The sequence below is a fragment of the Rhinolophus sinicus genome, linkage group LG03 (genome assembly GCF_036562045.2).
Source record: "Rhinolophus sinicus isolate RSC01 linkage group LG03, ASM3656204v1, whole genome shotgun sequence".
In the NCBI taxonomy this organism is placed as follows: Eukaryota; Metazoa; Chordata; class Mammalia; order Chiroptera; family Rhinolophidae; genus Rhinolophus; species Rhinolophus sinicus.
In genome coordinates, this window is record NC_133753.1 from 25,132,015 (window position 1) to 25,144,951 (window position 12,937).

Here is a 12,937-nt window from a genome sequence, read left to right on the forward strand (position 1 = left end):
AGTGATCTTTATAATATTTGCCCTTTGCCTACAGTAATGGTTGTAAACAGTTTTCCTATTTAAGTTGGTGATTTGTGTTATCATTTTCTGAGTTATGGCCTGAATTCAAAGTCTCTTCTGATGATGACTTAATAGCATCTCCCCTTTTTTCTAGAACATCAGATTGTAAAACAGGTCTTTCTCATCTTGCAAAAATCCCTACTTATCTTTCCTGTGCTAAATGCTCTCAATGAAAAGAGCCCTGTTTCAGTACAGAACAGCAAGTGTTTCCTCTAAACTCTGAACTATCCAGGCCAGAAGGCATGTGACTTAAATAAGCTATATAGTTCCATCTACAACAAATAATAACAATTGCCTTTTCCGTTTTCTACCTTTTGAGAAATCAAGATATGGAGTCACTATAGTCAAGCTGCTAAATTACTAAAATCAAGTATGTTGAGGCATGAGGAAATGGTTCTGTTCTTGTTTTAACTAGACTGGGAACTTAAATTTAAATTTCCAGTCCTGTTTTAATACCTGGATATACATCAAACCTCCATATAATCCTCTGATTACCTCCTGAAAGACTAAGGAAAGAATGTTTACGTATCCAGACCGTCTGACACCCATTATCCAGACCACTGGTCGTCTAGAGGATTACCATCTAGGACCAATACAGAGGCTAAGACAGCAGAACGGATTCTTCTCAAGAATTTTTTTTTTTTTTAATAAGAACCCTCAGCTTTTTTTCCTTCTTTGTAACACTCAGCATATGGCCTAATTATGTGTCCAGTCTACAAACCCTAAGACCCTTAAATAGGTCTTTACCATTTATTTCTAGCCAAAGCCTCCTGATTCATTTACACTCGGCTGACACTTTTTAAGGTTTGTTTGGTCTTTTAGCTTCTTGTGCTTCTTATAGGCATTGCACAACTAACCACTGACATAACAAATCCCCAGGGATCATTTGCAAACAGGTTCTGGCAAGTTTCTGAATTTCTGACTCAAAAGCTTTTACTTTATACTAGAAGTCAAAGTAAACAACTTGTTTTTTACTTTGGCCTGTGCTTGCTAAGACTTGAACCTTAAAAACGCAAAACAACATAAATGAACGAGTAAATGTGGAAATCTGGTTGAATATAAACTTTTCAGACAATATAAAATGAAGCACAACTAAAAGATACACAAAACTGACCAAAAATATATCAAAATAGGTGCTAGTTAACAAGGAGTAAAAGCACATCCCATCCTGTTTCTCCCACCGAATGCAGCTATAAAACCTGGATAGAATGCATGCAGCTGCTAGCTGAGGATCTGAAAAGTAAAGAGAGGCAAGTGAACTGGGGAATGAAAAGTACCAGGGGACCAACAGTGAGTTTACCACGTTTTTTCCCTCCGGTACTACCCTCCCCACCAGTACTCAACACAACCAGAGTGGTCTTTAAGCAAGACAGTGAAAGCAGCAGGAAAAACCCTCCAGTTCTGGCCAGAGGAACAGGAAAGAGGTTTCCTAACACCAAAATAGAATGAAAAATCCTATTTTCTGGTTTTTCCATTGTCTCCATTCTTTCACATCCAGCCCCAAACAATTCAGTGGTGGTGGCAATGTGGGCGGCAGGAGCCTAACATTTAGGAGGAGGAGAAGCTCTTCCCATTTGATTGGAGGAGCTGTAGTTCCCAGACAGTGAGGCAAATGGCCCTTGCTATATTTCTCTGTCCTCCCACCTGTTGGCTCTGACACCAGGAAAATAAAGCCCAGCTTTCTGGCTGAAGGAAGGAAACGGGGAAGGCCAAAAACCAGAAAGTATCTGGGAGACTACAGAAAGGAAGAAACTCAAGAAAGAAACCTCTTAAAGCTGTTAGGAACTTGGGGGACCATCCCCAGGATGCACAGGTGTGGATGTGACCCCAATCACGCCCAATAAAATGTGAAGAACAAAAGTTGCATATAGTCTAGATAAAAGTCACAAAGTGAGTCCAATAAAGCAGAAAACTGTGACTGGCAAGTAAACATTTACATGCAGACAATACAGATGGTGAAAAAAGGGATCAAGAAAAGTACTTAAGACATGAGCACATTTGAACAGTGGGAGAATGCTTTCCAGCGTGGGTTTATATCGCTTGCTCTTTGGCCTTCTGATGACTTCTGGTCATCATCATACACACATTTCCTCTTCTACCTTCTCCATACGCTAACGTCAGACTACAGACGCTCATCACCTAGGCTAACACTTCTACACACCCAAACGTTCAACAAACAAGGTTAAACCTTGTATAATTTTAGAGTTTGTGAACATTGAAAAGGTATCCAATCTTACTAGTAATCAACTAAATGCAAATTAAGACATTTTGTTTTGCCTATAAAAATTAGCACAGATTTTTAAAATTTTTTAAATTCAATGCTGGTAAAGGTAAGGTAAGACAGATGGTTCATTCACTACTAGTGTTAAGTACAAATTGATACTACCATTTCGAAAAGGGAATTTAGCGTACCAAGACAGTTAAAAATATGTAAATAATCTGCCCAATAAATTCTGTCTAGGATTTTACCCTAAGAAAATAATCTGAAAAAATGAAAAAGCTCTATGCATAAAGACATTCATTGTTTTTAGAATAGTGAAAAACTGGAAACAACTTAAATGTCCAAATGAGGGAAATTAGGGGAAGTAAATTACAATACACCCATTGAGTTAAATATTATGTAGCTGTTAAGATGTATTTTCTAAGAATTTATAATATGGAAAATTGCTTATGCCAAAGTTAAAGTAAAGAAAGGACACATACTGATTAAGCTTTTTAATTATGTTAAAAAATATACACAAATAAATACTAAGGGGAAATACAGTAGACTTCAATATTTGGAAAGTTAGTATTTATTTGAGAATGACGCTAAAGGTTCATGACTGTTAATAATTTGTCATTTTTTTGAGGCATGAATCTGGAACATGTGCCTGGTGGCTGAAATTCAGAAGTGAGTCATTTAGCTAGAGTGTGAGCTAGGGAAGCAGAGGCTAGGAAAGTTAGGTCTGTGTCTTTCCTACACAACCTCCCCTGCCCTTGTTTCCCAAAGAAAGAATCAGTGCTACTGCAAGAGAGGTAGTGAGGGAATGATGGATGGTTACCAATTTGGAAGTGGGAATATAGCCAGTCACCAACAAGTTTAAATCAGCATCTGAAGGTGGCTTGACTGTTCTGTGCTCAAGTATGAAAATATAATGATTTTTTTTTAATTTGATTGGGGAACAGTGTGTTTCTCCAGGGCCCATCAGCTCCAAGTCATTGTCCTTCAATCTAGTTGTGGAGGGCGCAGCTCCACTCTAAGTCCAGTTGCCATTTTTAATCTTCAGTTGCAGGGGGTACAGCCCACCATCCCATGTGGGAATTGAACCAGCAACCTAGTTGTTGAGAGCTCACTCTCTAACCACCTGAGCCATCCGGCTGCCTCAATATGATTTTTTTTAAGTTATATGTTATTTTATGGGGAAAATATATTATATTATGCTATTTGTGAATGAGGAAACACCAAAGGTCTTAGGATATATCCCTTTGGTATATATGTATATATACATACATATATATATGTATATATATGTATGTATATATCACAAATCAAAATGTTAAAACCATTTAGATTGTGGTATAATATGCAAACATTTGTTTCTATGTATGCCTTTTTGTATTTTTCAAATGTTCTACAATGACAGGGGAAAAAACTAAAAAATAACTTAGTTCAAGAATATAAGATCTTTTTCTTTACTAGACCAATTAAGGCATGTGACAGGAAAATCCAATCATAAAAAGAACATGGTGAAAAGCAAAGCTCTGTCTCTGTGCTCACCTTGTAGCATCTGTATTTATATAGAGCCACCAGGAGAATAGTCATGACAACAATGACGCTGATCATGATAGCAGCATTCAGAATGGAGTGCAGGGCTCTCTGGCCCACAGTCTCTGTGTCTTCTGTGAATGGAGTATAGATTCTACAGTAAAACAAAACACAAAAGCCCCAGGTGAGTGTTATCCCAAACCACATACCCTCTTCAACCCAAGGTTTGTTGCCTTGATTCAACTGATATGTTACTTTTTTCCATTTCATCAATCCAGCCAAGAATTTTTACCCTAAGAAAAATAGCTAGCCTCTAAAGTAAGTGCTTCGAAATAAAAAGAGACATCTAAAACATGGAGAGGTGGACTTCCTTGTAGCCAGACACTGGCTTCATGCAGTGGGCACTATATACTGAAATAATTACCTCCTCAAATGTTCCTTCTCCACAGCTTATTAGTGATTTGCAGAAGAACCGGATTCTGCCACGTAAACTACCCAGGCTACAAGTGGTTGTCAGAGGAAGGTAATATGGCTTATAATTATTATCTTTCATCTTTAGGGTGACTGCAACTGGAGTTGTCTTGAAATAATGCCGTATGTCCATCTTCCCCTTCTTTCTCATTCACATAAAAACACTTTTACTCTAGGTGCCAATGTTCCTAGCTAAAAGACTGTTTCTGACTCTATATATAGTCCGGTGTGGCCATGAGACTAAGTAATGGCCAATGAGTTATAAGTAGATGTGTTGTGTAGAACTTCTAAGAAAGGAGTTAATTCTGCTGAGAGATATCTTATGTCCTGTTCTCCGCCACGCCTTCCTGCTGTCTGAATGAAGGCTGGGGCTCCAGCACCCACAATAAACTAGAGTACAGACCCTGGAATAACGTAGAGTGTAGCAGTGAAAGAGGAGAGGAGGAGCCTGAGTCCCTGATGAATGTGAAGCCACTACACCAATGTGGACTGACTACCTCTGCACACCGTGGGAGAGAAATAAAATATCTTTATCATGTAAACCAGTTGTTTTGATTTTCTATAACGGGGTCAGCAAACTTTCTGTAAAGGACTAGAGAGTAAATATTTTAAGCTTTCTGAGTCATATAATGGCAACTCTGCCATTATAAAAGCAGGCATAGACAATATAAACTGCATGGACATGGTTGTGTTCCAATAAAACTTTAGCTACAAAAACAGATGACAGGCAGATCTGACCTGTGGGTTACAGCTTGCTAACCCTTGTTCTATAATATGTAGCCAAACCTAACTCTAACTCCTACAGAGAATATTCCTCAATCTCTTTTGGCTATTGTCTCTAACTCCTGACCTTTACTCACTGTCTTAGCCTTTCTCCTAAAGATTAAAAGCTTGCATTCAGCACCCCACAGTTTTTCAGACACTTGCCAATTTCAAATTCTAAAATCCACTTAAAAGTTGAGCCCCATGAGAATCCTAGAGACAGAACTAGGTGACATATGAATCAAAGCATTTTTCTTGGACGCAAAGGACTGGCACCAACAGTGCCAGAGAATATACATGACAGTTCTCCAAGAGCGCCAGCTAGCATTAATTCTTCAGCCTTTCAATTAACAACTGTTTTTTTTTCACTGAGCATTTATTACATACCTTGCCCTGGAAACAAAGTGGCCTGATGGAACTTACAGTATAGAAGGAAACCAGGTACTGAACAAATAATGTAAATAAATATATATATATTTGCATATTGCTACACGTGAAAAAGAACAGGATGGTATGAGACAGAATACCAGAAAGTACCTATTTTTGTTAGCAGGATCAGGGAAGTTATCTTTGGACTTAACATTTAAGACAAAGTGAGTAGGATAATAGGAATTAATCCACTTAAGTTAGAAAAGGATGTTCCAGGCAAAGAACAATGGGCGCAATGGCTGTGAAGTGGGAAAGATTACTATTCAACTCTTTACCCGCTGAATTCAAATAAATTCAGCCCTTAGTGACACCATACAGGAAATCTAGTTCTGTGGCTTTCATTTTCTCTACTTAAAGCATCAAGTAACAAATAACTCCTCACTCTCTCAACTCCTTCTGAGTGAAGAACTCTCTAGCCTTCGTGCCCCTTCAGTTCAGAGGCCTTCAAGCTGGAGATGACATGCTGTGAAGAAAAGCTACACTGGTCTTGAGAATCATAAAACAAAACACTCATACGTACAGCTGCCCATCCTTCCGGGTGTAAAAGCTGACTGATTTGATGGTGGCCACCACCACCACCATACAGAGAGTCACGGGGACAAAGAGCATGATCACGTGCTTGGCGCCATATTTCAGAGTCAGTTCCTCATCTTCTTCATCATCCTGTTCCACTGCCTGCAGTGCGTCACCCTGGGGTCCTCCATTAGACACGGGCTCAGGATTGCCGCGCCGCCTCCTTTCGCTGCTGTGCTCATGCCGTTCTCTACTGTCATTCTAAAAGTACAAGTGAAATTTTCATTAAGTCAGACCCTCAGGAGAATCAAGGTGTTCTATATCAAAACCAGAAATGTAACAGCTGGACCTGAGATTAACAGGCTCACCATTACTTATCTTCTAAAAACCTGATGCAAGAAAGAACCCACTTACAAGAAGTGCACAGTTAAGAAGTCTAGCTTATTTACCACTGCTCACTGAAGGAACCCAGGTCCTCCCTTTCACCTGGGGCTCAGCTTACTGCATTCTTTTCCCATTCCCAACTGAATATAGTATACACATTCTCTGAGGTTTGGTTTAAAATTGATACCTGCATGAAACCTTTATTTGCTGCAGTGACAAGCAGAGTAACCTTACCAAATTCATGAAGTGCTTTCTACTTGTGGCTTTATACCAGTTACCAGTTATACAAGGAGCTATATCACCTCCACTATTAAAAGGACTTAAAATCCTTTTAGTGATGCACAAGGGGATCTCTCTGTATTATTTCTTACAACTGTCATGTAAACCTACAATTAGCTCAAAGAAGTATTCAATTAAAAAAATATCTTTACAGAGAGAAACTAGGCCTAAAACAACTCTGATATCCCTGCCCCATTGTGCCCTGTATAGAGTAAGGGGACAATAATACTTGATGAATGACAGAACGAAATGAGAACCTTTCTTAGATTCGACTTTTCTCAGACTCTTAATCCAGACACCCTTTTATTACCTTATCCTTATCTTGGGTTTATCCTTTCCTATTCTTCAAATTCAATATCCTTTTTGGTATCTCTGTTCATATCTAAAACTCAGTTTTTGTAAAGGGTAGAATGAATCCCAAGAAAACGAACAACAATGAAAATAATAAAGGAAAAAGAACAGGCACTCCTCCTCCTCACAGATACCATGTTTCCCCGAATAAGACCAGGTCTTATATTAATTTTTGCTCCAAAAGACCCATTAGAGTGTATTTTCAGGGGATGTCTTATTTTTTCATGTACAACAATCTACATTTATTCAAATACAGTCATGTCATCTTCTTCTGGAGCATTATCATAACGTACTAAATGCGTCTGGCTGGCTGACGATCTTAACTGGGGCTTATTTTCGGGGGAAACACAGTAATAGAACAGGAGAGAAAAGTAGACTGATAGTCACTGTTGCTGGTAAGATGTAATCAACTTGGTTAAGAAAGGATTCTTAGGAGAATTGGGAGAACATGACACTCCTGTACCTCATCTTTGACTACAGAGTATAACTATTACTATAGAGTATTACTATTATTCATTAAAAATACATTACACACTTAATAATAGCCTAACATTTTTATACTGTGCCAGGGGTTGATGTATGCTTTACATTTACACAGAGCCACCCCATCGTCACCACTTCACATGTAAGGAAACAGCCATAGCTAGTAAGTGTGACAAAGCAGGTTTGAACCCAGCTATCCCTGACTGCAGAAATCAAGTTCTTAACCACCTCAATCTGCTGTTCACAAGAAAACATGGGAGCTCTGCAGACTCTGTGTGGGCTGAGTTCTCTTTAACTTTGCTTTCAATATATTCATCCCACAGGTAATTATCAATATTCTATATTGCAAGTACTCTTCTGTGGCAGTACTGAAATTAGTAAGATCTTGATGCTGCCCTTAAGAAGTTGATGTTAGGTTTAATATAGAATATTATATTCGAGATCATTCTCAAGTGCTACAGGACTGTAATTCTGTGTGGTCAAGAAAGGCAACATAAAAGATACGATTCTTAAGTAGAACCTTCAAGAATGAGTAGAAGGTGAACGGGCTTCAGGCAGAGACACCATGAGTCGTGGCACAGAGGTGTGAAAGTGAAGTGCAAGGCCTATGCAGAAAACCAGGGAGTACGCATGAGGTGGCTGGAGAAAAGGGTTTGTCAGGGCTGGTGGCAGAAAAGGTTAGGAACAGGTTGTAAAGAACCTTGTTTGCCGTGAAACGGACTTTAGACTTTGTCTTACAGGCATTAGAAAGTCATAAAAATTGTCAAGGTTGAGGATGTGACACATCAGGTTATGTTTCATTTTTAAGAAGTCTGACTGAGGGTGATGGAAAATAGATGTAGAAGACAGATATTTCAGAAGCAGAATTGATAGGGCTTTGTGGCAAATTATATGTGAATGGTCAGGAAGGAGTCAAGGATGACTCTAGAGGTTCCTAGTGTAAGAGACTAGGACGCTGATGATGACATTGCTGGAGACGGCTCACAAGGGGATACGCAGGCGGGAGGAGGAGAGAGATTTATGTAAGGGAGACGGTGGATCTGAAGTACCTGCTACCAGGCAGGAAAGGCCAAAGGCAGTTAATAAGAATTTCAAGCTCAGAAGAGAGTTGGGGGAAGTCATTAGTTTCTATAGCTTCTGAAAAGAACGAAATCTCAGGGAGAGAGTATAAATGGGAAGAAGGAACAGTATGAATTTGCTGGTCATTAATGTACTACAACAGCTGTGGAAAGAAAAATACAAAGGGAGATTATGACCAAGGTGAGAATGTGAATGACCCCTAAACTTAAGCAGCAGGGGAGAGGAGAAAACCCACCAAAAGAGATTAAGTTAGAGAAAGAACAGGGGAGAGGAAAGAAACCCCAGGAATCAATATGTCACAGAAGCCAAAGGAGAAGCACATGTCAAAAAGGTGTCATCAACAGTCAGGCACAATGAGAGCTGAAATGCCACTGAATTTGGCACTGGGAAGTTCACCAACTTCTTCACACAAGTAAAACAGTTAAGAGGGAAGCAGATCATAAATCATAATGGACTGAGGAATGGACAGAAATTGAGAAATTAAAAGCAATCATTCCTTGAAGAAAAAAATGATATGACAACAGAAGGGATTCAAATTGAAAAAGTTATTTTAGGGATGTCAAAGCCTTGAGCATACTTATCAGGTCAAAGTACAGAAGCAGGATTAGAGGAAGAGATTGACAATACCAGACAGAGGGATGATAACTAATGGGGGGGGGGGCGGATACACGGAGGGGAACAGAAAAAGAGAGAAGAGCTGCCTTACAAAGGACTAGGCATCCTCTACTTTAGTCAGGAAGTAACTGGCTTCATAGAGAAATTATTTATGAAGACTGAAACCCTATGAGGAAAGGAAAGGAAACTATTCCAAAGCACAAAAGGTTGCAACATACACACCACTCACGGAGCAAAATAATCTTTGCTGAACACAAGTCTCTAGAGTGGCCCAAGTCCAGTAGGGAAGAAATGGTTATGAAGAAGGTGGGATCTACAGAACAGAGACATAGGGTGATAGAGAGCTGAGGAGGACAGCTGAGGGAATTCATCCTTCTATTTTCTTAGGAGGAGGTGACAGCCATATACTAAGAATGTTATGTTTGTGACTCAGCCATACAATTATGACCAACTTGATGGGCTGACTAACGTTCAAAATAAACTAAAATACAAGTAATAATAGCTCTCTCTACACAGTAGTTAATCATTTACAAAGCACTCTCACATTATCTCATTTCGTCTTTTCATGTGTTGAGAGGTTTTGGTAGATGTACACTAAAGCAACTTGTCCAAAATTTTAGCCAGAAAACAGCAGAGGCAGGATCAAATTCAGGTCTCTTGCTTCAAAACCTGTTCTTTCTATGGCACCACTGCTGTCCTATTGGGCTACATTAACAGTTTAATTGGGTTAAGCCTAGCATGAAAGAGGCAATCAGAATATGCTCAACTGGATGTTCTGGTTTATAATGAACATTAGCCAACCCCACCCTGCCCCACCCTCGAAGCTGATATGGGATAGTTGAGCACAGTTTAATATACACACCCTTCTTTACAGTACTTTGGATTCTATTTTTAAAACTGACTATACGTTGTTGTTTTTTTCTAAGTACAATTTATTTATTTATTGTATACAAAAGTTATCAAAAGGTATACAGTAAAAAGTCTCCCACTAAACTACTTAGTTTCCAAATCTCCCAGGTTAACACCATCATTGTTCTCTGCAAATCCTATCAAAGTTTCTTTGTGTACATACAAGCAAATACAAATATATATTCTCATTGTCCCATCACACAAATGGTAGTAGCACAATAAATGCATTGTCCTGCACTTGTTTAACTATGTATCAGAGATTTATTTTACACATCAGTACCCAAAGAACATCCCTATTCTTTAAAAACATATATTTTTAACCAGTTACAAAGCCAGTGTATGAATATATCATAATTTATTAGGCCAATCCCCTAATGATGGACATTTAACTCGCTTTGAACTGTTTGTCATTATAAACACTGCGGCGATGAATGCCCCCTATAAGTTATTTCACACATGTGGGGGCCTATTTGTAGGAGAAATTCCCCGAAGTAAAACTGCTGGGTCAAAGTACATATGCAAAGTATAACTGCCAAATCACCCTCCCTATGGGTTGTACCACTTTAAAAAGATTCTGTAACATAGGAGACTGCCTATTTCAACAAGCCCTTATCAACACAGTAAGCTATGAAAAGCTTGGATTTCTACCAATCTGATAGGTGAAATATGGGATCTCAATGTAATTTTAACTTCTATTTCTCTTATTACTAGGAAAGAGGAGCATTTTTTTCTATGAACTAAGTATTCACTCCTTTGCCATTTTTCTATCTGGCTTATGGTACTTTTTTAAAAAAGTTTGTAGGCATAATTACTACTCTGCTTACTAATTAATTAAAAAACAGTGAATGCCAGCTGTGTACTAGGTGAGAGGGATACAGCAGTCAACAAGACAGGTAAGGCTTCTGCTCGCATGAATTGATTTCAAGCAGAGGGAGGCAGATAATCACGTAATTACAGAGTGGAATAGCAGGGTGATGTGATAAAGAATACAAGGGATGGAACTACTTTTAGATAATGTGGCCAGAGAATATCTTTCTGAGGAAGTGACATTTGAGCTGAAGGATGTACAACAGAGAATTAATTCAGCAGGTCAGGAGTGTCCAAACCCTGCACATGCCAAAGAAAGATTTGGCCCGGTTCCTGGGAGATAATCTCTAAGTCCTTGGAATATCCTGCTTATTAAGAGTGTTTCTGTCTGCATGAGGGCTTGGGCCACATTGCTAACAATGGGCTCTGTGGTGGGGGTTTTGGGCCACATAGAATCTGCTTGAATTTGGGAGGGGCTAGAGAACTACGGTCGGTCAGCCATGTCTATGCGACCAACCCCCAATAAAACACCTGGACATCAAGGCTCAAATGCACTTCCCTGACGGGCAATACTCCGCGCATGCTGTCACACACTGTTCCTGGGAGGATTCAGCACTGTCCCCACGACTCCACTGAGAGGACAACTAGAAGCTTGTGCCTGGTGTCTCCTAGACCTTGCTCGATGTGCCTATCTCTGTTGCTAATTTTAATCTGTATCCTTTCACTATAAGTAAAATAGAACAGTGAGTATAACACCTTTTCTGAGTTCTGTGAGTCCTAGCTAATCATTGAACCTGAGCATAATCTTGAGGATCCCCAAATATACCTATTCACTGAAAATTACAAACTACTGCTATGACAAATTAAAGAATAAAAGCAAAAATAGACAAATGGGACTACATCAAACTTTAAAATCTCTGTGCATCAAAGAAGCAATCAACAGAGTGAAAAGGCAACCACAGAATGGGAGAAAATATGTGCAAATCATATATCTGATAAGGGGTTAGTATTCAGAATATATAAAGAACTTCTACCACTCAACAACAACAACAACAAAAACAACAACAAAACAACCTGATTTTAAAATGAGCAAAGGACTTGAACAGACATTTCTCCAAAGAGGACATACAAATGGCCAATAAGCATATGAGAAGATGCTCAACAGCACTAATCATTAGAGAAATGCACATCAAAAGTACAATGAGACACCATTCTTACACCCATTGGGATGACTACTATCAAAAAACCAGGAATAAAAAGTATTAGTGAGGATGTAGAAAAATTGGAACCCTGGGCACTATTGTTATGACTGAAAAATGGTGCAGCTGCAATACAAAACAGTATGGAGTTTTCTTAAAAAATTAAACATAGAATTCTCATATGATCCAGCAACCCCACTTCTGGATATATGTCCAAAAGAAGAGAAATCATTATCTAAAAGAAGTGTTTGCACACCTGTGATCCTTGCAGCATTATTCACAAGAACCAAGACATGGCAGTAACTCAAATCAACACATAGATGAAGAAAGGATGGTGCACACATACAACGGAATATTATTCAGCCTTAAAAGAGAAGGAGATCTTGTCACATGCTAAGATGTGGATGAATCTTGAGGACATTATACTAAGTGCAATAACCAAGTCACAAAAAGACAAATACTATATGATTCCACTTATATGAAATACCTAAAGTAGTGCAACTCAAAAAACCCCAGAAAGTATAACTGTGATTGCTAGGGGCTGTGGGAAGGAGGAAATGGGGAGTTGTTTCAGTTTCAGTTGTTTCAATGGGTATAGTTTCAGTTTTGCAAGTTGGAAAAGTTCTAGAGATATGTTGCGCTACAATGTAAATACAGTTAAACACAACTGAAGTGTACACTTAAAAATGTTTAAGATGGTAAATTTTGAATTTTATTATATTTTATCACAATTTTAAAAAAATTTTTTGAAGAAGACCTAAAAAATGTACAAATATACTGCGTTCATGGACTGAAAGACTTAATATTATTAAGGTGCCAATTCTATCACCCCCCCGCACCCTAACCCACC

At 38.8% G+C, this 12,937-nt stretch overlaps 1 protein-coding gene across 2 annotated transcripts in view; it reads right to left on the reverse strand.

Annotated features, from left to right (window-relative positions):
- Window positions 1-12,937, reverse strand: part of PSEN1 (presenilin 1) — a 62,346-nt gene that overhangs the window by 29,681 nt on the left and 19,728 nt on the right. For both annotated transcript variants that reach the window (XM_019733626.2, XM_019733624.2), the window contains exons 4-5: window positions 5,988-6,241; window positions 3,818-3,959 (exon numbers count right to left, since the gene is read on the reverse strand). In XM_019733626.2, coding sequence (XP_019589185.1) covers window positions 3,818-3,959; window positions 5,988-6,241 — 396 coding nt within the window. The remainder of the gene's footprint in view (window positions 1-3,817; window positions 3,960-5,987; window positions 6,242-12,937) is intronic.